This window comes from Pyrus communis, chromosome 17 (assembly GCF_041283825.1).
Source record: "Pyrus communis isolate YQ-2024b chromosome 17, ASM4128382v1, whole genome shotgun sequence".
NCBI lineage: Eukaryota > Viridiplantae > Streptophyta > Magnoliopsida > Rosales > Rosaceae > Pyrus > Pyrus communis.
In genome coordinates, this window is record NC_142581.1 from 14,963,297 (window position 1) to 14,991,270 (window position 27,974).

At 37.2% G+C, this 27,974-nt stretch overlaps 1 protein-coding gene across 7 annotated transcripts; it reads left to right on the forward strand.

The window, feature by feature from the left end:
• The first annotated feature begins 24,265 nt into the window (after window positions 1-24,265).
• On the forward strand, window positions 24,266-27,596 carry LOC137708555 (protein indeterminate-domain 7-like). Of its 7 annotated transcripts, none has more exons than XM_068447656.2 (4): window positions 24,266-24,589; window positions 25,100-25,382; window positions 25,492-25,888; window positions 26,410-27,596. In XM_068447656.2, the coding sequence occupies exons 2-4, from the start codon at window positions 25,181-25,183 to the stop codon at window positions 27,389-27,391; spliced, it is 1,581 nt and encodes a 526-aa protein (XP_068303757.2). In that variant the 5' UTR covers window positions 24,266-24,589; window positions 25,100-25,180; the 3' UTR covers window positions 27,392-27,596. The 7 variants fall into 7 exon arrangements, with proteins under 7 accessions (XP_068303757.2, XP_068303755.2, XP_088544517.1 ...); XM_068447654.2 differs by having other exon boundaries at window positions 24,267-24,589; window positions 25,072-25,382; XM_088688391.1 differs by lacking the exon at window positions 24,266-24,589 and adding an exon at window positions 24,626-24,876 and having other exon boundaries at window positions 25,072-25,382.
• Window positions 27,597-27,974: the final 378 nt, after the last annotated feature.

A 27,974-nucleotide genomic window follows, 5' to 3' on the forward strand; every position in this document is an offset into this window, starting at 1 on the left:
CACGCCAACAACTTGCACGACAAATCTATCGTCGCGCAAAGCACTTTAAAGAAGGTAAATTGAACGTTTGATCCAATGTAATTACTGCATACGCGCAAAGGACCCAGGAGTCTTTAAAAGCACACGTTCTGCCTCCCTTTTCCTCACAGTGGTTTCTCAAAATTCTTAAAATTGTGTAGTAGAGGTGCATGGAGGGTTGCTCTTGCTTTTTTCATCCTTGACAAATTCACAATAATCTACTACACGCCGGGACCTACCATTTCCAATATCGTTTTCTGTGCGGCCTAAAGTACACAACCCCGTGAACTCCCAGTGCATGGGTAGAACATTTGACTATTCACTCTCCCTCCCTCTGTACTTGCTTCTCATTTGGGGCAGAAGAAGGGATATTCTCACTTGATATCATACAACCCAAGAGACGGTCCAATCAGCGTTTGGGGAAGAGAGGGTCCAAACCACATGAACTAAGGCTGCGCATGATTCACACCATCGAAAAATGTTTACATACATGCCTGCGTGTGTGTATAGAGGGTCAAGATTCGGGAATATACCTTTTGACACGTGTTTAACACATATTTTTGTAGAGTTTACTTTATAAAGTATTTTAACAATTTAAATCGTTTATCTTTTCTGTTTTATCTCAAAGATCATGTTTACTAAAAATTACCCAAATAAAAAGCTATATGACCGTTGGATTAAATTTAGTGTTTCTATGTAGAACCATATTCGTCTATTTTCTTCACAACAAATGAATGTCTTAATGGTTTTGAATTTGTTTATTTTTTTACACGAATGATCTATGAGAAATGTACTAAATAATATAGACAGTTTAAATCATTGAAATAAATTACAAAATGAATATATACTACAAAATTATTGTCGAAATATAAGTCAATAGTGTGTACCCTGAATTCTAACTCATATATACATACACAATACACTACAGTTGACTACAGCATTACCAGTGTTTTTCTTTTTATTTGTGGATGAGGATGAAATAAGACACAAAAATTGATTAATATGTTCCAATAAAGGATAAGGAGAGAAGCTTACGAAAGTGAGATAACATCGATATGATGCCTTTCCAAATGTTAAATCAATAGGTTGTCTTCAAAACTAAAGATAGTTTGAACTAGCTACATAGAGTTAGGCTTGCAAACTGCAATTTGTCGATTGAGAGAAAAATATCTCCACCATTACGTAGGGCTTAAGGACACATCTTACCTAGCACCCATAATTTCCAAAGAGTTTCTTTTATCTTTTCGCTTTTGTCACGAACCCTAGATTTACGAAACATATGATTTGCTTTCTGATATTGTATAAATGCAACATATAACGTGACTTGTTGATCATGCGATGAAGTTACGTGACAAATATTGAAGAAAATAGCAGAAGGAGAGGAGTTGGGAGCATTTGATTCACATGACCACAATGAGGTTAAATCCCCCTCTCTATTTCGACCCCAAAAGAAAACCAAACAAAAATAAAGACTCATGTTAAATCCTTTTGCAAGTAATTAAGGACGTGCATAAAATATTGTAAATGCATGGAGCATAAAATATTGCATGTGCATTAAGAAATGTTAATGTTTATCCAATAAGTATAGTGATTGGTATAGACTCTCAAGATAACATATATAAAATGATAAATACACAGTTTTTTAATATACAATTTGATAATTAAAAATAAGGAGCTGTATGTGAAAGGTTAAAAATAATGTGTAAAAATCAACTCCCATAACATACAAGTCGAGGAATTAATATTTGAGTTAGACAAGAGTGAAGCATGCGTATGCAAGTTCTGTTGTATACAAAAAGGGTAATATTAGGGAGATCAACTGGTTAGACCAATTTTTTAAACCCTATAACATGTTTGTTGATGATCGAATTAACGTGCTTATTTTTTATCGATGACGCATCATATGATTTACAAATGTGGTCTAAAAATTTGATTTAATTGGCAGAACTCTTCCATACAAAAATGGCAATCATCATGAATTGTCAATTCATAGCGTTAAAACATTTGGCAAAAGTGTCCAAGAGTTGTCTCACTCCATAGCTTGATGTGCTTGATGTGCTTGATGTGCTTTGCCATGTGGTGCAATTGCGTACTCGATGCAGGGTGTATGGTGCATACGCACACAGAGACATGTGATCGATGGGTATAAGTGATACAATACAAGTAGTCACATCGTGGAGGAGAGTAAAAGTGTAAAACCTTCGAATATACAGGTTTGAAGCAGTTGTATATATTGTTGGTTTTGAACATATAATATGAAATATCTTTTGTAACATAGAAAATTCACAGAAGAACCACGCATGTTAAAGAGAGGTCGGTCAAAAAATGACACTCTTTACTCAAATGGTAGATTCACATTTTTTATTTATTTATTTTATTATAAAAGGGGATCAGCCCCTTACGTTTTTAAAATTAATGAAGAAGAAACAGGTAGTACAAAGACCCGCCCCGGGGGGATAAAAACCAAACCTCGGAAAAGCAACTATGGCAATAAAATCATAAAAACTGATAACTAGTGAATCCTGAAAAATTTCTAGAATAAGATGTAGACGCAAAGGAAGGAACATGATCCCATCAATGAGAGCCAACATCAACCCCATAATTAGCTAGAGAATCAACAACATGATTGCCCTCTTGAAACATAAAACGGTAGATTCACGTAACTTTCTAAGAAACTATAATTTCTAAGGAAGTCAGAGAAGTGAACTTAAGGGCTAATAAAGTAAAATTAATAAGAGCTAAATGTAGAAACTTTAAGTTAGAACCATACATGTCAAAGGAGTCCGTAAAATAATGAAATGAGGGAAGTGAAATTAAGAGTTAGCTAGAGAACTAAAATTAAGAGTCAAACCATATCCTACTCTTTTATGTTTTCGGTGAATTTTTAATAAGGCTATTGAAATCGTTATAATTTGTGTCTTCTATCTATTTAACTGTAGGATCCTCGTTAAATCGTTGCTGTGGAAAATGTAGGACCTATTCCTAGGATGCCTAGAAGCCACGCAACAGTAGTACTCTCTGTAATTGTTTATCATTTTGGAATGTGAAGAATTAGGCTAGAGAATCAAAACCTGATGATGCAATATGAGAAACTTGAAACCTCGTATCTATTATGAAAACTACTACAATTCTAGAAAGTGTGAAGAGTCCCATAGTCCACATGTTTTCAGCACAAAAATTCATCAACTTAACATAAAAGTTAATTTGCAACGCGGCTAATCGCTTTAGATGGATATGGTACAAGAATGAAAATAAAGACTGAAAAAAATTAAATAAAAAATGCATGTGAGGAAGTTACCATATGTAGCAACTTTTGAAACAACACAAAACTTAGCCCCATCATTTTACCTCTCGTTGCACTTTTACTGCAATTAAGGGTCACTAATTATGTTAGCTCAAGGTAACAAGATGCTTACAAGAGAGAGATACAACTCTAGGGCGGGCTCTGTAAGAAGGCAAAATTGCGACCTCCCACGTACCTACCTACCGCTGACTAAATTTTTAAGTCCATATAGGCTTGCCGACCTTAATTTGATATGATAACTATTTGCAATAAAATTCTAAATATGTCCAACTCATATGGGATGTGATATTTTGTATGGTTCTAGTTTAGTGCTCATTTGGCTGGCGTGTGAAACCTTTCGGCTCACACATTTGTTCAATCTTAAGAATAAATATTATGAGAGATTTTTCGACGGTGTTATTCTTCAACTAATATTATAACATGTGTATTGTTTAAAAAAAAAATCTAAAAATTGGACATATTACCTGAATTTGTCGTTCACTTATGTTATAACATTAAGTGACACAACACGCGATAAGTGTTCCAAGTACACATAATTTTTCTCAAAATACTATGTAAAGTATGAACATCAAAATACACACACACATATATTATATAGCTCATGTACAAACTTCATTCTTATTACATTCAAACATCAAATCCAAGACGTACCCTTTTATTGAGATGTGAATCCACATTGGCAATTAAAGAGTGTGTTTGGATGAGAGGCTTTGAAGTTCCATGAAGCTGAGGCTATGCACTACAAAAGATTATGTTGAGGAACTTTGAAAATGACTTGATGCTATATACATTTGAGAGAGAACTTATAAATAAGGTGTCATTTTGAAATCTCTTTGCTAAGTGTCTTTGTAGTGCATTTGTAATGCTCTACAGTAACTTTGTAGTGTCTGAATTGTTCATTGGTAGTCTTCTTATAGTACAGTTTCTATGGTATTTATTGGAAGTATTCAAAGACCTCTAGGTAATTAGGGTCGCTGGGTAATTAGGGTTCAGTCAACTACAAGCTATTTTACCCCTAGGTATTGCGTTGGGTCTCTAGGTGGTTAATAGCTTGTTGTACTTTTCTTGTAATTAGGTATACATGTATAGTGGTTTATATAGTCAAGGCGTCAATCAAGGGGGTGATCAATATGTTGACCACGCCTCCTCTTATATATGTTATATCTCTGAGATAGTTTCTCCATGAATGAAATACAAACTCACAATTAGAAAAGCATTATGATATCAGAGTAGGAGTAATATCCTGCCTCCGCAATACTACTGTTTGTTCGTCTTTAACCTTTCAAAATGGCTGAAGACAACCTTTTTGGGTTTGAGGTAGAAAGCTCTCATGTAATCTCTCCCTCACACCAACCATGAAATGGATGTAAATCCAAATCAAAGATTAAGTTCAGTACTCTTGAATGAGTTCAATTACTTACCATGATCAAGAGCTGTCTCTCTTGCCCTCTGTGGAAGATCGAAGCTATGGTTCTAAATGGAAGTGTCGAAGAACTTGAGATTTCAACTCCCAACTATGAATCTTGGCTCAGCAAAGACTATTTGGTTATGTCTTGGCTCCTCAACTCTATAGAGTGGAAGTTGGCTGAGATTTTCTGCTAGTCCGAGTCAGCTTTTCAACTATGTAACGTTGTCAAGGAAATGTATGGGAACCAGACTAATGCAGCATGTGTGTTTCAATTGAAGAAGGATATTGCAAACCTTTGATAGGATGGGAAGCCATTTGTTCAACTTCTTGGGAGCATGAAAGGTATGTGGAATGAGTTAGAAGTCTACCACCCACACATAACAGATGCTTGATTCTTTTAAGAACAGCTGAGGAAGATAAGATTTTCGAACTCTTATCCAATTTAGGCTCTAAATATGAGGATCTCTGCAGCCATATTCTCATGAACCCTGAACTTCACTCATTTGTGAGTGTTTGTGCAACAATCCAACGAGAAGACGTGACAACTCGTCCCTAGTTCTATGATTTTATAAATTTAAAAAAAATGTAAATTGAAGAAAATGCCGTAGAGGCAAGGTTATTGACTTCCGTTGACCTTCATTTCATGACTCGTATGAGCTACTATTTTACCTTGTTCTCGAAGTACTCGATGGTACGAACGCATAGGCGAAAGCCGGTTGCGAATTGGGATTATAACGGAAAAGTTACGGACATTTGGAATCATTTTATTACATTTTAGATTAGAAATTAATAAACTCTCGTTTTGTGGGAAAGAGGTCCAATTAGATTGTTGTTGAGTGACCAATCAGAAATTGAGGGGGAAAAGTAAGAACCAATCAGGAGAAGAGAAAGAGAAGAAACTCCCTAGCCTGACATTCGACCTGTACACCCAACCTGTTCGACCCGATGTAATTCCGGTCAACTTCCACCATTTTTCAGGCGAAATTCATCCATCCATCACTTGCAATCTCTTCCTCAACCTCCCCTCTACCATTTCCGCCCAAGATTGAAAGGTTTCTGGTTCAAAACTGGGAAGAACAGTGCCGGAGAACCCCGGAGTGTTAAACGGCGATTCCGCTGTTCCAGCAAGTTGCACCACCCACAATCACCCTTAATCAACTCCCCTTGAGCCCAGGAGCAAACCCCAAACAACCTTGGAGGTGGTGGAGCACTGGAGAAGGCGAATCAAACACACCCATTTTTAGGGTTTCTGACAGCTGCGAGACAATCTAGGGCCTTTCTTAGACAAATTGGACTTGGCCACAAGTATAAAATTTTCTCTACTCATTGAGATCTTCATTCCTGTAAAATTTGGGAATGTTTGAAATTGTTCGACTTTCTGGCGAGTCGGGGCAGCCGACCGCCACGTGCGGCGACGAGTGGCCAGTGGGCCGACGCTTCCTTTTTGAGTTAAATTTGATGTTCTGATGTCAATTGGATAACCGTTTGTTATAGTTCTATAGTTTAAACCTACTAGTATGGAATACTAAATCACTTGACCATTTTATGTTTCAATGATCCGACCATTAGATTGTCACCATACTTTAATGCGTTATAGTATGTAATATTTGAGGACATTAGGAACTTATGGATCAGGAATCTGATGTACAGATATTCTTGAATTGGATTGGTAAGTTGGTAAAATAAAACGTTGACCGCCACATAAATTGTGATTGGCGAAGATCCGACCATCGGATTATGGTAAGATTTTAGTATGTGAATCTTCCGGATCGAGTTACGTAGGGTTGTGGACCCTACCTTCGACCTTTGACTAATGGTTGACTTTTGGTCAATGGGTTTCAAATCATTCTAGAACGTCCTTGGGGATATGTTTTATGTAAGTTACGTGTTCTATCAATAAGAATTCTGAGATGTGATTTGATATTTGTTCTAAACGATGATCGTTTGTGATGCCTCGATATTTGTGCTAGGAAGTTGTAGTACGGACTTCAGGTAGTAGGTCTTTTCCTTTTTATAATGTGTGTGTATATGTGTGTGTGTGTGTGTGTGTGTGTGTGTGTAATTGATAGTTTCCATTTATGCATTTGAAAAAGAATTTCTTACGTACGCCTAGATTAGACTAAAGTTTATAAGAATTAGCGAAATGACGAAATTTATGAAATATGCTACATCCTACGGGAAACACATGTATGCTTATAATCTTTGATGCCATAATTATACCTATGACTATGAATGTTAGTATGTTGATTAGAACTATCAAATCATTGTGACATGACTATATTCGTGCTATCTGTTCATTATTTGCTGCACCCGGTGTGAGTGCTCGCCCAGGGCCAAGGCCAGTCTTTTATGTGTATGTTCACATCCACACCGCACGCTCGTCTTGGATCCAAGTAGGTGTCAGTCCTATTGTACAGGTTGCAATATGCAACTCCGATTCGTATGTGACCGCGAATAGCGCCAGTCTTCACATGATTGTAGCACTAGAGTGTATATTATGATTACACCCAGTCTTGTTCATGTCAGAATACCTCTGCATGAACTCTTGTGTCAGCATGTGTCGATGAACACTCGATATAATGTGTTGCTTATGTGAGATTTTGTGATTTTGGATGTCATGCCCTTAGTTACAAGATATTGTGCCATAATGAATTTTTGAGATTTTGCAGATTACTGCAAGTATTTTTATACTATACGTACTAAATATATTTTGGAAACTATACTTGTTTTACGGTGAGGGGTTACAATGTTTTCAGAAAGGTTTTTATTAAACTTTATTTTCAGGCCCACTCACCCTTGTTTTTTGCCCCTCCAGGTTTTAGTAGCTAAGCTTTCGTGTTGACGAAGATTCTTGGGAAATCTTGGTATTGGGATCACCTTCTTTGGTACAATTCTCATTCTACCTTACTTTACTTATGCTCTAACATCACGTGTGAAATAAGTTCATTCCCACTGATGCGAGATTTATACGCGCATAAATTAAACCCTCGTTTGACAATTGTAGTAGAATGGATAAGTGAGGGATCGTTCTAGACCGGGGATTAGGAGGGCTTGCTAAAACCTTCTAAATTGACTTAAAAACATAAAAATACAATATAAAACACTAAACTAGACTCAAAGAATGTAAAACTAAACTTTAAAACACTAAAACAAATCAAAAGACTCAAAATGCTTTTAAAAACACAAACTAAAATGCTATACTAAACTCGAAGAATTCAAAACTAAAAATAAGAAAGATTAAGACTAAGACTTAAACGAAATATGGGGGGATTGATTTTGGACGAATTTAAACTAAAATGGATAGATTGTAAAGAAAACAAATTGTAAATATGAAATTGACGGAAATGAATGGATGGTATGGCTAGCTAAGGGGTTCTTCTCCACACATGTTACACTTGCATAATAAAAAGATTTCCAATTGCATTTCAATAAATTATGAAACTCATCACCCCGGGTTAATTAGGTCCGCTTAAATTAACCGTCAAGTTTTCCTTAAGTTAATGAATTGGATGATTGCATACGACAACCCAAAGCATTCCTCACAAGTTCCCTTCATGAATTGCATAATAGAGAAACAAGCAAGAATCATTAAGCATCATGAAAACTATAAGTGTTGACGAGGCATTCGTTACTATGATTGCATGAAACTTATGCCAAGAATTCGTTTAACGCGATTGTTTATAAGCAACCTCCACTACTTGTGAATATAAGTTCATAACGATTAGGTGAAACTCACTTATATTCTAGCGTCATATTCATGCATGAAAATTAAGCGTTCATTCTCAATAAACATACATAAATAGGATATCAATCAAATAGTTAAACAAATTGAATTCACAACTTATGAAACGTAATTAAAAGTAATCAAATCAAAATGCAAGCATAAACATATATTTCGAATCACCCCCTAGCTAAAGGGGGTTTTAGTTCCTCATTACGTTGAAATCAAAGAAACACCTAAACATTCCAACAACTCAAACTTGAATTGTATGAACGTTTAGGCACTCTTCTCTTCCATTCCTTATACGTACAAAACAAAGAGAATTAAAATGAAACATTGAAATCAAAGAATCACCTAAACATTCCAACAACTCAAACTTGAATTGTATGAACGTTTAGGTCCTCTTCTCTTCCTCGTTGTTGTAGCACAAGGTCTAAGGTGAGCTTTGGGGATTATGTGAAGTGTTTTGGAGGGATGGGAAGTGGTTGGATAGTGGCTGCAATGAAGGAGAAAAACTGCACAGAAAATGGGAGTGTTTGTAACTGAAAATGTGTATGGAAGAGTGAATGAATTTTGAGGAGTGTTGGATGCTTATTTATAGGTGAAATGGGGGAACAAAAGAGGGAATATTGCAGCTAGGAGGGGATGAATGATTATGGGTGCATGTGTTTGGAATAATGAAGGGGGAATGTATGTAATAAAACAACTAGGAAAAGTTATGGAAAGCTGGAAATGGGAGTGGGAACTCACGGCATTGTTGGGTTGTTTATGGGAGAATAAATGTATGATAATGGCTAAATAATTAAAGGGAATGAATGGGAGTGACACTAGGTTGGTTATGCATGTGAATGCAAGGAGGAAAGCTGAAAATGCAAGGGAAGCTCACGGCACAATGTTGTTTTGCTTCTTGAAATGCATGTGAATGCATTTGAGTGTAATATGAAAAGAATGACTAATTAATGTATGTAGGGTTGATATGCATGTGAATTAGGTTGGAAAGAGGTGGAAGTGGAATGTTATGCAATGATAATGTCTTGTAAAGATGCTAATAAATAATGCATGTAGGGTTAGCTAGGTTGGCTTTGTTTGGGTGCATGTATGTTAATGGTGGTTTTGCATGTGAATTGATGGATTGTTTTTGATGGAATGGATGGTTCTTTGCATGGCTATAAGGGATAGAATAAGAGAGAATGGGCTAGGCCCTTTGTTTTATGTCCAAAGTGAAAATAAGGCCTTCAAATTCGTCCAAACTTTGGCTCCATGGATAAGCTATCCAATCCATGCCCAAAAATGCTCCAAATGGCCTCAAAATGCACTTTCTTGCTCCCTAAGCCCTTAGAACCTGAAAACACACAAAAGAAGCATAAAGAACTAAAATAACTAAAGAAACATAACGTAAATGTACGAGAACAAGCCATTTAAGTCGCATGAATATGCTCCTATCAAATACCCCCACACTTAGCTTTTGCTAGTCCTCGAGCAAAACAGAATAAAAACAAATAAACAAAACGACACTAAACACGTAAAACACAACCTAAACCTTCCAACAACCGTCTTAGGGATTTCCAATGCACATGACATGTTAAAAATCATCATTCTCACAGATTTTTAGTCATCTTCACACTTAAGTACATTCTTAATCATAGTCACCATATACTAGTTCACAATTAAGCATTTAAAACCATGTTTTGAATGTAGTAACATGCCTTAGAGAATTTGCTCAATTCCTTACAAGATATGCACTCGATTTTCACTCAGAATTTCTAACTACACACCCTAATCTAGTCATATGTGAGAAGATTGATGTAAACATGAAAACGAACACTCACATATATGTATCATAAAGAGAGCAATTTCTGGAGTTAATAAGCATGTTTAGGTATGATCTCATGAATGGAATGCTACTACTTAGAATGAGAACCAGTGATTCCATAAGCTCATATCAATTTCAAACTCCGCAAATTGAAACACATAACACTCAAGATAGAAGTTGAGGGATGTAACGGGGCTAAGGGTAATGGTTTAACAAAGAAAGGTAGAGTACACAAACGTTCTTAAAGCAATAGTGAGCAAAGTATTGAATTAGGCACTTAGAATTCCCTTTAGAACGAAAACTCAACTTTTGAACAAAAAGGGAGAACAAGCTCTTTTTTCTTTCTTTCTTTCTTTTCTTTTCTGTTTTTCTTTTTCATATGTTTTTCACAATTTTTTTTTCTTTTCTTTTCTTTTGACTCTCAAAACATACATAAACGCTTAAGAACAAAACATTCTCCCCCACACTCATTTTCTTTCATAATGTACTCAAAAGGAATTCATTTAAGTCATGCTCACTATCATTTAAGAACAAGGGTGTGGACTGTCCTACACTAGGCTCGGTAAGGGGTGAAGTGGTTAGCAAAGAAAATAGGCTAAACGAGGCTCAACGGGGTTAAAACTAATATATACGAAATATGGGAAGTAAGGCTATTTGGCTATGGTGGCAACTACACAACTTCATCTTGATATATGTTATGCAATTCAATGTCATGCTTTGAATGAAACGGATATAAGTTCTAGCATTTAGATCTATCATGATACAATTGCATTCTAAGTAGCAACCAAGCAAGGAATAATGAGATCATACAACAACTTTAGAAAACAAAGAAATCACAGATTATACTCTCCAAAGAACGTTATAGGCTCAAGTCTCTCAGGGTTGTAGCGTTTGTTTGAGTTCCTTCCTTCAAGCATGTTACATAACTAATTTTTTTCTTTTATGATTGCATGTGAAGTCATACATTATAACCATAACCAAGCATATACTAAGAGTAAATCAAACTTTTCTCCATATTCATAACTCTTTTTAACAGTCATGCAATTAGAAACCAAATCTTTATCACTGTGTTGGAAGGTGACCTACGACACAAAAACGACTCAAAACACTCTTTTTAGGATTTTCAAAACATGTTTTTCAAATTTTTATGTGATTTTTGAATTTTTAAGTCAAAACAAAAAAAAACACCTTAAAAACATTTAAAACAGCAAGGAACAACACTTGAAGTTATGGGTGATAAAATTCAACGAATTTGCATCAACATACTTAGTTACCCCCCCACACTTAAATCAAACATTGTCCTCAATGTTTTAAGCATAGATTCACACAAAGCATAAGTAAATACACAAAAAGCACTTAAACATACTAAACATGGCAGAATGTAATTAACAAAGAGAAGAGTTTAGAGACGCAAATCTGGTTATAGAGTGTAAATTCCATCTTCTCCTTGGTAATTGCATTGAGGCTTGATCTTGATGATTCCACAGGCTTACTCTCGAACTGGTTGCCGCCCATTGTTGATTTTCCTTTGTGCTACTTCTTGAACTGGGCAGCAGGATTCTTTTGGGTCTCCCCTGAAGGTCTGAGCTTGGTCTGAGCTTCCTCCTTTTATCTGTTTCTTTGTTCAATCTTTCCAATTCGTATTGAAGAGGGTTAGAGGATAGCTCAGCATATGCAGTTGTTGCTTGTCTCCACATGCTTCAATGTATCATTTTCACTTGCCTTACTTGCTCCGTTGAAGATGACTACTCGAGAGCAACGCTAGGTAAGCAATCAGGAATAGATTCCAGGCAGTTGGCTTCAGATCGGAAGACTGACTCCAAGTGCCGGCTGATTGCTTCTTTTACTTTGCCATGCGAGTAAGAACAAGGACAAAGAAAAAGACAGGGAAAGAGCATGATATGAGATACTTTTGCTTTTGACCTTGATGATATGAGATACCTTTGCTTTTGAAGAAGCGGTGAATGAATCAGCACATGTATTTGTTGTGCTGCTTCCTCCTGGGTCATATGTACTCCAGGCATCTGGTATCATCTTTGGGGAAGAAGAAAGAATTGAGTATTTCGAAAGGCTTTGCTGGGAGTGCGCCCTCAGAGGTGAGAGAGAGTTGGGCATTTTCTTCAGGTTTGCCCTGCCATAAAAGACGAAGGTCGACATATATAGAGATAATAGCAAGTGGTGGTACTTTTTACCTTTGTCGACAAACGTTTTGATCCCGCAACTCCGGCTTTTTGAAATAGTGGCGCCTCTTCGATCTTTGAATTCGCCTCTTCGATTTCTGAGCAGGCGCCCCTTCGATTTCTGAACGACGCCCCTTCGCTTTCTGAACGACACGTGGTAGTGCAGATGCGGCTCCTTTTGACAAAGCTGCACGCGTTTTCTGAAAAGCAGAGAAAGCGTTGCCGAACTTTGCGCTTGTCGGCTAAAGATGTGTAGTTGCGATGATGGCCTCCACGTGTTTTCAGCTTTGTCAGAAATCTTTTGACAAAGTTGAATGCGTCTTCTGAAAAGCCGAGAACGCGTCGCCTAACTTACGCCGGAAAATCCGGCTCTTTGAATCGGTGGACGCGTCGCCTTGGCTTTTTATAGAGTTATCGATCACCGCCAACATACACACTCTGAAGAACTCCCATTCTTGAAAATTGTCTCCGGCCCTTCGAAATTTAACTCCATCCACTCTTTCTCTTTGAACACTTTTGAAAGAAAATGGCAAACTCATCGAACCTTAGCTTAGATTTGAGTCTCAGCAGCGATCCGGTTGCGCCCCGTCAAGGTAATGTATGGCGCCCTTCTTTTTTATCTTCTAACGGTCCTCTTTCAGGTGAAGACTCTGTGATGCAGGACGCCACAACAGCTACAATAGTAGCTAAGAATCTCCTCACTCCGAAGGATAGTAGGCTGCTGTCAGGACGGTCCGATGAGTTGGCCGTTCAAGAGTCCCTCGCACTTAGTGTTCAGTGTGCGAGCTCTGTGTCCAACATGGGCCTACGCCTGCTTGCTCGGTCCCGCCAGGTGGAATCGTTGATGGCAGAGGTGGAAAGACTTAAGCAAGAGATCCAGCAGCTTAAGTACGAGAATAGAAGTTTGCATGTGCTTGCAAATAACTATTCGTCGGGGATGAAAAGGAAGCTTGATGAGCTGCAAGAATCTGAGGGTCGAATTCACAGTGACCGTCAAAGGCTTGCGTCTTATCTCCAGAGGCACCTTTTTCCTGGGTCATCCAGCGCTTGGCCAAGTATTGAGGCCTGGAATGCTCTAGCTCCGATGCCTCCCGCTCCGATGGCTTCCGCTCCGATGCCTCCCGCTTCTATGCCTCCCGCTTCTGCGCCTTCCGCTTCTGCGCCTCGTAGTGGGGCTTCACGCAAACAACCTTTGTGAAGCTCCACCTTTCTCCATGTTTAGTATCTTTCTTTCTCTTTTTTTTTTTTTTTTTTTTTTTTTTTTTTTTTTTTTTTTTTTTTTTTTACATAAATAAAATCAAACGGCATGGAATTTATCTTTGAATGGGCGGTGATACTTGAAATGATCCGGTAATAGTTTAAATTCCAGATTGGGTGCCTGAATCATTAACCACATGTTAGTATAAAAGAAAATTGAAATTCGGGGAGGCGGCTTACCTGTGTGCTCCAAAATGAACTCCAGAATAAACACCCCTTCGAAAGTTATGACTTGTCCCGTGTCATAAAATCCAACTTCCTTGGGAATTGTGGTTTCAAATTTGTCCTCTTTGATGCCTTCTACATCTTCTCCAGCCACTACCTTCTCTTGAATCATTCTTCTTGGTGTACAAAGTCCTTTGAAGAATTCAACACCATCTAAAACTTGCTGTGTTGCACCAAGAATTTGAATAGCATTTTGCACCTTTGGGAAGGCTTCCACGATGTCCTTTTTACTCTCTTCTTGGTTGGGAATCAAAAACCTGCTAGGAAAAGGGACATTGGGTGGAATAACATCAGAATAACATGGAATTGGGACGTCCTTACTTGTGGTGGGTGGTTTAGAGGTCTTAGGGGGTTGCGGCAAGGGTTGTTCTACCCTTGCCGTGTGCATGTCTTCTTCCTCCTCCTCAATTAGCAGCTCCTCATCCACTTCTAGGCTATGTTTGGACATTTTTAGGTCAGCTCCAACCTCCATAGCACTTCCCAAAGTGATAGCATTATAGATTTCAAAATCTTCCTTCGAGTTTTCAATAGTTAAGTTGGAGAGTTCACTTTGCTCTTGAATTTGTTTCATGAACTCCATAATCTGCCCAAATTGCTCGTCCAATTTACCCAACTTCTTGTCTTGATTTTGTTCGTCCTGCGTAGGTGTTGTATTGAACTCCTCATATGGTTGCCAATATGCTTCTTGTTGAGCCTCCTTGGCTTGATTTTGCGACCCCTGCGCCAAAGAATTTATTTCATTAAGAATTTGAATATAATCTACTGGCGAACTTGAATTTAATTGAGCATATTGCATATGAAGTTGTGGTGGCTGCATAGGTCTTGAATAGAACTCCTCATATGGTTGCCAATATGCTTCACGTTGAACTTGTTGATCTTCCCACCACATAGAGTTTGAATGATCCCTCCAATCTCTTTGTGGACATTGATTGGCTTGAAATCCTTGCCTATATGAAGCACCAAATGTAGGGACACTCTGCATTGTGGTCCTTTCGGCATACGGCGACAATTTAGAAGTAAGATTTGCCAATTGAGCTTGAATGCTAGCAAAATCCATATCTTACTTCTCTAGTACCTAAAATCAAAGAAAGAGAACTAAATCAAATATCAAAAGTAACAACAAACAAAGAAACAACACTAAGTTAGAAACTAAAACGAAAACAACTAAACCAAAAAAAAAAAAAAAGAAAAGAACCAAGGGATTAGCAAAGTTGCTAATCCCCGGCAACGGCGCCAAAATTTGATGCGAGATTTATACGCGCATAAATTAAACCCTCGTTTGACAATTGTAGTAGAATGGATAAGTGAGGGATCGTTCTAGACCGGGGATTAGGAGGGCTTGCTAAAACCTTCTAAATTGACTTAAAAACATAAAAATACAATATAAAACACTAAACTAGACTCAAAGAATGTAAAACTAAACTTTAAAACACTAAAACAAATCAAAAGACTCAAAATGCTTTTAAAAACACAAACTAAAATGCTATACTAAACTCGAAGAATTCAAAACTAAAAATAAGAAAGATTAAGACTAAGACTTAAACGAAATATGGGGGGATTGATTTTGGACGAATTTAAACTAAAATGGATAGATTGTAAAGAAAACAAATTGTAAATATGAAATTGACGGAAATGAATGGATGGTATGGCTAGCTAAGGGGTTCTTCTCCACACATGTTACACTTGCATAATAAAAAGATTTCCAATTGCATTTCAATAAATTATGAAACTCATCACCCCGGGTTAATTAGGTCCGCTTAAATTAACCGTCAAGTTTTCCTTAAGTTAATGAATTGGATGATTGCATACGACAACCCAAAGCATTCCTCACAAGTTCCCTTCATGAATTGCATAATAGAGAAACAAGCAAGAATCATTAAGCATCATGAAAACTATAAGTGTTGACGAGGCATTCGTTACTATGATTGCATGAAACTTATGCCAAGAATTCGTTTAACGCGATTGTTTATAAGCAACCTCCACTACTTGTGAATATAAGTTCATAACGATTAGGTGAAACTCACTTATATTCTAGCGTCATATTCATGCATGAAAATTAAGCGTTCATTCTCAATAAACATACATAAATAGGATATCAATCAAATAGTTAAACAAATTGAATTCACAACTTATGAAACGTAATTAAAAGTAATCAAATCAAAATGCAAGCATAAACATATATTTCGAATCACCCCCTAGCTAAAGGGGGTTTTAGTTCCTCATTACGTTGAAATCAAAGAAACACCTAAACATTCCAACAACTCAAACTTGAATTGTATGAACGTTTAGGCACTCTTCTCTTCCATTCCTTATACGTACAAAACAAAGAGAATTAAAATGAAACATTGAAATCAAAGAATCACCTAAACATTCCAACAACTCAAACTTGAATTGTATGAACGTTTAGGTCCTCTTCTCTTCCTCGTTGTTGTAGCACAAGGTCTAAGGTGAGCTTTGGGGATTATGTGAAGTGTTTTGGAGGGATGGGAAGTGGTTGGATAGTGGCTGCAATGAAGGAGAAAAACTGCACAGAAAATGGGAGTGTTTGTAACTGAAAATGTGTATGGAAGAGTGAATGAATTTTGAGGAGTGTTGGATGCTTATTTATAGGTGAAATGGGGGAACAAAAGAGGGAATATTGCAGCTAGGAGGGGATGAATGATTATGGGTGCATGTGTTTGGAATAATGAAGGGGGAATGTATGTAATAAAACAACTAGGAAAAGTTATGGAAAGCTGGAAATGGGAGTGGGAACTCACGGCATTGTTGGGTTGTTTATGGGAGAATAAATGTATGATAATGGCTAAATAATTAAAGGGAATGAATGGGAGTGACACTAGGTTGGTTATGCATGTGAATGCAAGGAGGAAAGCTGAAAATGCAAGGGAAGCTCACGGCACAATGTTGTTTTGCTTCTTGAAATGCATGTGAATGCATTTGAGTGTAATATGAAAAGAATGACTAATTAATGTATGTAGGGTTGATATGCATGTGAATTAGGTTGGAAAGAGGTGGAAGTGGAATGTTATGCAATGATAATGTCTTGTAAAGATGCTAATAAATAATGCATGTAGGGTTAGCTAGGTTGGCTTTGTTTGGGTGCATGTATGTTAATGGTGGTTTTGCATGTGAATTGATGGATTGTTTTTGATGGAATGGATGGTTCTTTGCATGGCTATAAGGGATAGAATAAGAGAGAATGGGCTAGGCCCTTTGTTTTATGTCCAAAGTGAAAATAAGGCCTTCAAATTCGTCCAAACTTTGGCTCCATGGATAAGCTATCCAATCCATGCCCAAAAATGCTCCAAATGGCCTCAAAATGCACTTTCTTGCTCCCTAAGCCCTTAGAACCTGAAAACACACAAAAGAAGCATAAAGAACTAAAATAACTAAAGAAACATAACGTAAATGTACGAGAACAAGCCATTTAAGTCGCATGAATATGCTCCTATCACCCACTCACAAGCGCACTCTTAAAGTTACGCACTTTTAGGTTTAAATTTATACACATTTTCCACATCACTACACTTTATGGCTTCGTCATCTTCTAGGTGTCAGCCAGCACAGCTTGATTCGAAGTCCAAATGGGCATTCCGGGTCGGGGCAAAGTCATGAATGTTGATACAAAGCCAAATGTTTCAGAAGTAAGAGCTTATTCTCCAACAAGATGAAGTATAAAGGGAAGAACCCACATCTCAAATGTCAACATTGCAATGCCATTGGACATGTGAAGGAACGTTGTTGGATCTTACATCGAGAGCTCAAGCCAGATTTTATGAAGAATGACAAGTTTTTCCAAAGAAAGCCTCAATACTTAAGCTACAAGGCCAACCATGACATGACTTCAACTTCCTCAACTCAAAGCTCAGAGGCACTCATGAACTTCACCTCCAATCCCACCGATCTCATAAATGAGTTTGTTGTGTACATTCAAAGGAAGAAAGAAGTCCCTAGAAGGGATGAAGTTCGTGACATTGGAGAAGGAAATTCGACGACATTACTAAGGAAGTTTGTAGGTTTTTTGGCTGACGCCCAAAACCTCAACCAGGAAGATGTGCAAGGTATTATGATTGCCCTAAAAAATGCTCTAAATATTAAACAAATGCATGATTGATGGGTTATACATTCTGGTGTCACATACCACATGACTAATCAAGCATCTAGACTACATGACTTTGAGAGATTTCCAAACCCTTCTCATGCTTCTATTGCTCTTGGTGAGGGAGCTATGGTACTAGAAAAGGGAAAATAAACCCAGTGTTAGATAAAGTTGAGTCTATGGCCTCGTATTCCCATCTTTTCCTTTTCAATTGCCTTATGTTGGAAAAATGACAAACTCTTTGAATTGTTTAGCTATCTTCTCCCCTTACAATGTAATTTTTCAAGATTGTGTCACCAAGAAGAAGATTGGTGAGGGGTTTTTACCTATAAGGGGTTTTACCTAGATGGTCTTTATTACATATCAAAGGATTTCAAGTCAAGCCTAGCCTAGCTCAAGATAAACACTTGTGGCATCAAAGATTAGCTCACCCATCCGATCCTATTTTGTCAAGTTTGTTTCTAAACTTATGTAAGGAAGTGACTCAATGTGATACTTGTCACTTGTTCAAGTCCACTAGGTTACCTTTTAGTCTTTCTTCAACTAGGACTACGGAAGCTTTTGAAGTTGTACACTCAGATGTATAGGGACCATTTTTTGAGTCATTTGATGATTATAAGTATTTTGTGATGTTTATTGATGATTCTCTTGAGTCACTTGGTTGTACCTTTTGAAGTCTAAGAGTGAAGTAATGGAAGTGTTCAAAGACTTTCATAACCTTGTTAAAAATCACTTTACATCTCAATTTAAAACCCTAAGGTCTGATAATGGCAACATAATATGTCATATAACATGAAACAATATTTGAGCATGCACGATATCATGCATCAAACAAGTTGTGTGGGCACTCCACAACAAAATGGCATAGTTGAGAGAAAGAATCGTGGTTTGCTTGAGAACACACCAGCCTTAATGTTACAAATGCATGTTCCCAAAAGATTTTGGTCCCAAGGAGTAATGACTACATCATACCTCATCAATAGGTTACCAAGTAGGGTGTTGAATTTCAAATCTCCAATGGAGATATTAAAATGAAGGGAAATTAATTTATCTCATCTTAAAATATTTGGATACACATGCTTTGTACACATACAACCTCTTCATAGGGACAAATTGGATCTAAGAGCTAACAAGTGTATTTTCCTTGGCTATTCCTCAACGTATAAGGGTTATAAGTGTTACAACCCTGAGTCGAGAAGATTTTTTGTGTCAAAGGATGTTCAATTTGACGAGATTAATCATTTTTATAGCAAGCAATCCGATGCTACAACTCAGGGGGAGCAATTCCTTGATTTTTCCCCTTTACCTAGGGTTGAAGTGTTACCATCTGAGACACAATTAGCTGAAGCTTTTTCCTTTGTTGATAATGATACTATCATCAATGGCAACAACATTGAAACTACAAGCAATGATGAGGAAGACACTTCACATCATGTGGAGCAAGAAATTATGGAAAGTTCACCAATTCTAGTCAAATGCAACCCAATGCATAACAGGCATCCTGCTACAAGACTCAAAGATTATGTAACTTTCATTGCAAGGCATCCAATCACGGAGCTAATGTCGTACTAAAAGATCTCTCCCACATATGCAACATTTTTAAACACCATCACCAATCATTGTGAGCCTCAAAGTTTCCAAATTCACAAGGTGTGTGGCAAGCTACCATGAGAGAAGAACATGAAGATTTTACCAATCACAAAACATGGAGCATTGTTAAACTACCAAAAGGAAAAAAGATACTTGATAGTAAATGGATATACAAATTCAAGTTTCATTTTGATGGATCCATTGAGAGACACAAAGCTAGGTTAGTGGCTCAAGAATTCACCCAAACCTATGCAGTGGATTACAAGGAAACTTTTGCATCTATTGCACAAAATGAATATAGTGAGGGTGTTATTATCTGTGGTTGTCAACAAAGGATGGTCCATGTATCAAATGGATATGAGAATGTATTCTTGCATGGTGATTTAGTAGAAGACGTATATATGAAGCTTCCACCATGACACCCTCAAAACAATGAAGCTGACTTGGTTTGTAGGTTACATAAATTGATTTATAGGCTAAAGCAATCGCCTAGGGCTTGGTATGCCAAGCTTAGTTTAGTGTTTGAAGCGGCTGGGTTCAAAAGGAGCAATGCAGATTCATCTCTGTTTGTTTGAACTGGGTCTTTTGTGAAGCTGGTATTGTTGATTTATGTTGATGATTTAATTATCATAGGTGACAATGGTGAAGAAATCACTAATCTCAAGCACTCTCTTCAACAAAAGTTTGCAATCAAAGACTTTGGAGTGTTAAAATATTTTTTTGGGATAGAAATGGCTACATCAACCAAGGGGCTGTTTTTAAACCAAAGAAAATATGTTTTGGACGTTCTAAAGGAATCCAATATGAATGATGCCAAACCTGTGCATACTCCCCTTAATAGCAAGCTCAAACTTAGCTTAGAAGGCAAGCTTCTCCCCAACGTGAGTTATTATCAAAGGTTAGTGAGCAAGTTAATTTACCTAACTATCATTATACCTGATATCATATTTTCTGTTAGTATTGCAAGTCAATTCAAGCATTACCCTATAATGGAGCACTTTAATCTTATTAAGAGGATTCTAAGATACCTCAAAAGGTATATTGGACGAGGAAAAATCATGAAACAAAATAAAAACACCTAGGTAATGGGATATTGTGATGCTGATTGGGTAGGAAATGCAATTGATTGCAAGTCTACTACTGGGTATTGTACTTTCGTTGGAGAAAATATGGTCACATGGAATACTAAAAAATAAAGTGTCGTTGCCAGGTCCAGTGCTGACACCGAGTATCGTGCCATTGCATCAACTGCATGTGAACTAATATGGCTTAAAGGACTCTTGGGCGACTTAGGGTTCCATACACACCAACCCATGTCCCTATTCTGTGACAAACAAGCGGCAATGCACATTGAATCAAACCCAGTGTTCCACGAGAGGACTAAACACATTAAGGTAGACTGCGACTATGTTCATGCTCAAGTTCAAACTCAAGTGATCCAAACTCATTACAAAGGAAGTAGTGACCAGTTGGCAGATATTCTAACCAAACCCTTACCCACAAATCAGTTACAATGCCTTCCCTCCAAGCTTAGTTCCATCAATCTTCTGAACCCAACTTAAGGGAGAGGATTGGAAGTATTCAAAGTCCTCTAGGTAATTAGGGTCACTGGGTAACTAGAGTTCTATCAACTACAAGCTGTTTTACTCCTGGGTATTGCGTTGGGTCTCTAGGTGGTTAATAGCTTGTTGTACTTTTCTTGTAATTAGGAATTCATGTATAGTGGTTTACATAAGTCAATTCCTTGTTTTAAGGAGCTGCTTATAGTTATGTTCCCTAAGCAGATGTTAAGGTGTCAATCAAGGAGGTGATCAGTGTGTTGATCACGCCTCCTCTTATATATGTTGTATCTCTAAGATAGTTATCTCCATGAATGAAATACAAACTCAAAATTAGAAAGGCATTAGTATTAAAGTAGATTAACCCACGTATCACAATTGTCTATGTACTCTAATGTGACCCAATATATATATATATATGTGTGTGTGTGTGTATGTATGTTGTCACATTTTAGACTAAACATCATATGTTAAGATGGCGCGTTAAGGGTATGGCATATGGTTTAAATTTATTTTACTTGACACTACACACTTATTTCGGATTCAAATAATTGTAATTAGTTTTTTGTGTATTTTTCTAGCATTACTTGTGCAGAAGCAGTATTAGAAACACCAAATCAGTATTCCTAAATTTTGTGTCCGATTTAAGTGGCTGTGTTTTATCTAGGCCAGCTTCCTTTGTGCATGTATTTTGACAATACATATTGTATATCATCGTCATCATCATCATTATAATACGTTTGCATCATACATCAAGGCAGATGGTTCCAAATGTTTGTGTACATGTAAACTTTTCTCGCACTTGTCCTGGTGTTCATCATTTTAAAATTTCATTCTTTTATTATAAGCATGCATTTGGGTTATTATAATCACACAGATTAGGTGGGAGAGCATATTGAGACTTTGGTCGAGCCACATCGATCCCATTTCAAAAACTAAATCATTGAGGAATAAAACAAGAAAATGACAAAAATTATAATATTTCTCTCTTTTATTTCTAGCTAGTACTTTTTTAAACCTCTTATTTTACACAAAGCTTATCGAAAAACATGAACTAAAACAATGAGATGATCGATGTAGCTTCATATGTAGCTGCATTTTTATATTCTGCACAGACGCGTAGCTTGACAAACATGAACATAGACGAGTATATTTACAAAGTATTATTATATATGCAACTATTCGTATCTGGTTGCAAAGTATCTTTTTATGGTAGTCATTTGATTTTGGTTACAATTTTGCTTTCATTCCTTTTGAATTTAGGGTTTTCTTTATGAAAAATTTTGTTGTGTTGAACTGGTCAACCCTTGACTAGTGTCCTTTCACCGTCTAAGCCTCATAACAATCCGGACAAAGATATATGTAATTAATTGAAGATATTCTTTTTTTCCATAACTGAACAAATTCCAATGGGAATAATGGTTGGTGTCATTGGCACGATATATATCAAGTGTTTGGGTCTGTCTTTTTTCTTTGGACTATTGAATCTCTTAAATAATTGACTTAGCACTATTGAGAATTTTAGTAAGATATTCAAAATGGTGGTTAGGGGAGGCTAATAATGTCTCTATAAGTGTTTTCGGTCGCGGAAGGGGATTGTCAGGACGAAACTACCAGCTGGTCCTCTTTTAAAAAACAATCATTTTAGAATGATTACGTACAATTAATGCTTAAGCTATACAATATGATAAATTAAGCAGAGAACAAGGCGACATTTCATTCTACTTGCAAGAGACCTCGATGTGAATAGCAATGATTGTGAGAGTCGGTAAAAATATTTCTAGCCACGAATACAAATTTGACTGAATAACAGCATAAACCGGAAGATTCATAATAAAAACCTCATAGAGATAGAGAGACTACAAAACATACATCGAACTCAACCTAAATTTCTGCAAATTAATACTGAAAAAACGGACTAAACACTAAAGAGCTCTTCAAAAGCACAACGCTACATATTAGCATGGATATCAATCCCATTCATCTTCCTGCCCAAAACGCTATATCTTGTCAGCCCAAAGTGAGATAAACGTTGATCCTAACATGATGATTGGGGTTTAATACAATTAATAAGGAAATAAAAGGAGGACGCAATGTGAAGAGTAACATAATGTAACCAAACAGTGTGACCATAACATGTAGTTTATTGATGTTTTAGCATTACTATCCAATGTTATATCCTCTCATAATTATTTTCTTCAGTGTTAGATAATTTTCTCTTTTTACTAAACTTATAGGAAAGGTGTTATTTCACACTATTCATTACTAGAAGATATTATTTTGCCCACAGATTCTAAGCCGACAAAGCAAAATTTTATCAGTGAGTTGATCCTAACCTGATGATTTGGGATACTTTGGAAAATCAATAATTCCCATTTACATAAGAAGAAGAAGAAGAAGAAAATAATCCATTTCCACCCTTTGTTTTAAGTCAACATAAACACTATCTTTGCACAAGATTGAAGTCAAATTAGTATGATTAATTCCGTTATAGGGTCACGCACATTCTTGTTCTCTAGCTCTCTTGACGTTGCTGTCAATAATTGTACCTTTCTATAGCTATATTCTTCGAGGCCCCTTGCTTGAATTAGTCCAATTAGTTTTTAACCTTTTCTCCTCTGGAGAATTAATTAATGATAATATTGTAGCTTAGCAGCCTAACCATTGTTTTACGGCTCTTGTGAGAATATGCATGACCGATGTATCTTACGATAAAGCAAAAGAGGCGGCAAGCAGCAGTGGTGTAATAGCTTTATCATGGAGATTCATAATCTGATCAAATCTGCATCTTATACATATTTTTATTCTTCGAACCATGCAAAAATGTCAGACATATATATATTCAACCATCTTTTATCTTGGTAAGTAATATTCAGCTTTTAAAGCTTTTAAGCCATGCCCTCATACAAATTAATCAATGTTCAATCATACCACTGCAATTATAGAAAGTTTGGGATAAAAAGGGACTACTGCCCATGATGTAAAACATACATTTCAAAATCTCTTTCTCTCTCTCTCATATGTATATATAAATAGATATACAAATATACAAATAATAGTCCTTTTTACAAGGTTACTTTTTAAGCTTTCTTTTTTTCCTGCTTACTTTTTTAGAGGTAGAAGGGAAAGGTTGGAGAGCACAGTAGTTGATTAGTTTAAAGGGTTTTTAGCATTCAGAACAAAAAATATAAACTTTATCTGAAAAGCTTTTGTTGCGCGTACAAATAATAAAGAAGTGTGTGAGTTGAGAGAGAAAGGAAAGATTTTTATTTTCTTTCTGGGGTTTGTGTGAAAGAGAACAGAGGAAAAGACAGAAAGTGCAGACGTCAGAGGTTTGGCCGTAGGGTTGCCTTCCCCTTTGGTTGTGGTTTTCGTGATTTTTTTGTTTTTGGACTGGGGATTCAGGATTACAGAGGTATCTCTCTTATCATCCACATCTCTCTCTCTCTCTCTCTCTCTCTCTCTATCTCTCTCTCTCTAAGTTTTTATCTTTTGTGTTCATATATGTTTGTGTGGCTATAGTTTGGATCTTCTTGGTGTTTCCAAGCATATGGCTACTGAACCATATTGGAGGAGAAAAGTAGCTACCTACCTATACATACAGGATCTCTCTCTAAAAACCTTCAGAAAAACAAAAATTGTCAAAAGCAAAAATTGTCTCTAGGGTTGGAGCCAAACAAATTTATGTAAGAAACAATCAAGGTGTGAATGTGTCCATAGTGGGTGTTATTTGGTTGAAAGACTTCGACTAAATTATCTCCATTTTTGCATCTTACTTTGGTTTCCCTCCCTCTCCGTCTCTCTCTCTCTCTCTCTCTCCCCCTCCCCCCTCTCTCTCTCCCTCTCCCTCTCTCTCTCTCTAGTTTTCTGGTTTGATTTGTTTTGTCTTTTAATCAGATCCTGAACTCTTCTCACCCTCAATCAGAAAAATCAAGAGCCTTATATACGGGGGACCTAAAGATGCAAGCTTCCTAGTAATCCAAAAGTTTTGGTACCCAACAAAAAGATGATGCTCTTCCATCAACAACAATCACAGCAGCTGGTCGATGAGAACATTTCTAATCTTACTTCAGCATCAGGTGAAGCTGCTAGTGTCTTATCTGCCAACAGAAATGAAATTGGTACCAGATTTTCCCAACAGTTTTTTACCACACCACCAGAAGCTCAACCAACTCTCAAAAAGAAGAGAAATTTACCAGGCAATCCAGGTATAATTAATTAATTATTCACAAATTACAATCAAAACCCAAAATAATTCACCCTTAATCTCTGTCCTTTTATTAATTTCTGGATGTTTTGATTGATTTTTTGGGTCAGACCCAGATGCAGAAGTGATAGCCTTGTCCCCCAAGACACTAATGGCAACAAACAGGTTTATCTGTGAGATCTGCAACAAAGGGTTTCAGAGAGACCAGAATCTACAGCTTCACAGAAGAGGGCACAATTTGCCATGGAAGCTCAAGCAAAGAACAAGCAAGGAGGTAAGGAAGAAGGTATATGTGTGCCCAGAAGCCAGCTGCGTCCACCATGACCCTTCAAGGGCTCTTGGGGATTTAACTGGGATCAAGAAGCACTTTTGCAGAAAGCACGGTGAGAAGAAGTGGAAATGTGACAAGTGCTCAAAGCGGTATGCGGTTCAATCGGACTGGAAAGCTCATTCCAAAACCTGTGGTACTAGGGAGTATAGATGTGACTGTGGAACCCTTTTCTCGAGGTAAACCAATTAAGTACCCTCAAATTCATCATCTTTTCTAAGCATTTACATTCATGAAATCGCGACACTCTCTTAATTAGTAATTAATCCAAATACTAATTAACCAGGCCTATATCTTCATCTATGAAATAATTAAGGACTTGGGTCATTAGAAAAAGATGATTTCTCAATAACCCAGATTTCAAAATCGTAAATTTAATTCAAATAAGTTACTTGTTTTGGACTTGGGTAATAATCAAGTTATATATTCTTTATTTGGTTCGTTGAGTGAACCAAGATGAAACATTTTAATGCACACGGCCTAATCTGGACTGTCTTTGTCCTTTGTTTGGCTCTCTGAATAGAAAAAAAATTAATGAAAACAGAAAGAAATGAGAGCAAAAGAGAGTGTATGTGGGAAGGAAGTCAATATATTTCTGTCTGCAAAAAATGTGTTTTTATGCAAAAGCACTTTTATGACATGGGTTTTTGCTTTTGTTTGCTTGTGGTTTGTCTGCTGTTGGGGATTTTCATCAAAACAGGAGGGATAGTTTCATCACTCACAGAGCCTTCTGTGATGCTTTAGCAGAAGAGAGTGCAAGAGCCATCACCTCAGCAAACCACCCTCATCATCTTCTCATCTCTCAGCAGCAACCACAGATGAATCTTAATCAAGTGCAATTAGGGCACCAATTCAATCAAGACATCCATGGCTTTTCACTGAAAAAAGAGCAGCAGAGTTTTACAACCCTACGGCCAGATTTACCACCTTGGCTGGGCCCACCAAACTGTACCATTGACCTCTCCTCATCCTCCTCACTCTTCTCCCCAACCCACCACCAAGATTTATCCCTCCATGATTCCCACAATGACACATCCCAAAACCCTAACCCCAGCTCACTCCCACCCTTCCAGCCTGCGCCTTCCCCACACATATCAGCCACTGCATTGCTACAGAAGGCAGCTCAGATGGGTGCAACCATGAGCAGCAAGAACAGTACTACTGCTGCTACTACTTCAGAAGCAGCTGCAACCTCTGCATCTCCACAACCCATGGTGAGGGCCCACCAGCACAACCCGGGTCACGTGTCTGATTTTGCTGCAGCAGGGGCCAATGCTACTACTGGCACAACTGGTCCTGCTGTCTCAAGTGTTCATCATCACCATCAAAATCAACATCAACAAGCTTCTCTGCTCCATGATATGATGAACTCCTTGTCATCCGGAACTGGGTTCGAAGGGGCGGCTTTTGAGCTGGAGCCTTTCGGGTCCATCCCCAACATGTTGAACAACAATGCGAAAAAAGACTCGAACAATTTGACCCATTCCAACGTTAGCGGCAGTGACGAAGGCGGTGCAAACTGCGGTGGAAACGGTGAAGGTTTGACCCGAGATTTCTTGGGACTGAGATCACTGTCTCACAGTGACATTCTGAATATTGCTGGTCTTGGAAACTGCGTCAATACTGCTAATGCTCCTGCTACTACTGCTTCCCGTGACTACCAAAAACCTTGGCAAGGTTAAGCTAGCTCTGATATACGGATCATAACTAAACATTTATTTTCGTTTTTCACTTGAATATAATTTTGAGTTGTTAATTATATAGTTGGTTTCTCTTTTGTTAATTACTCTCTTAAGACTCGATCTTCTTCCCGAAGGGAAATTAAGGGCCTCGTAAACTTGATAAAATGCCAACATTTTGATGGCTTATGTGACTCTTTTTTAAAAATTACTTCTTGCCTTTGTTTCAGTTGTTTTGAAATTTTAATTCATCATGTTATGTGCTTCTATATATGTATTTAGAGTAAACATGATAGGGTTTAGGTTTTATAAAAAATTAATATATTTTTCCCATTAGGCTAGTTCTTATTTTATAATCGATAAGTACATCAAATTAAACTAAACTATGAGAATGAGAATTTGATTTGGGGGCACTAATATACTTGCCTACTGTAGCCAAATTAATATTAGACTCTTTACTAAGTACAATATACATATAGTAAGTTTACTTTCCCATCGATATAAAAGAGGGGATAATGATATCTCCAAATCTCCGGCCTCGCTTTTCTTAGTCTATAATTTCTTAGGTTTCTACCCAACAAAAATT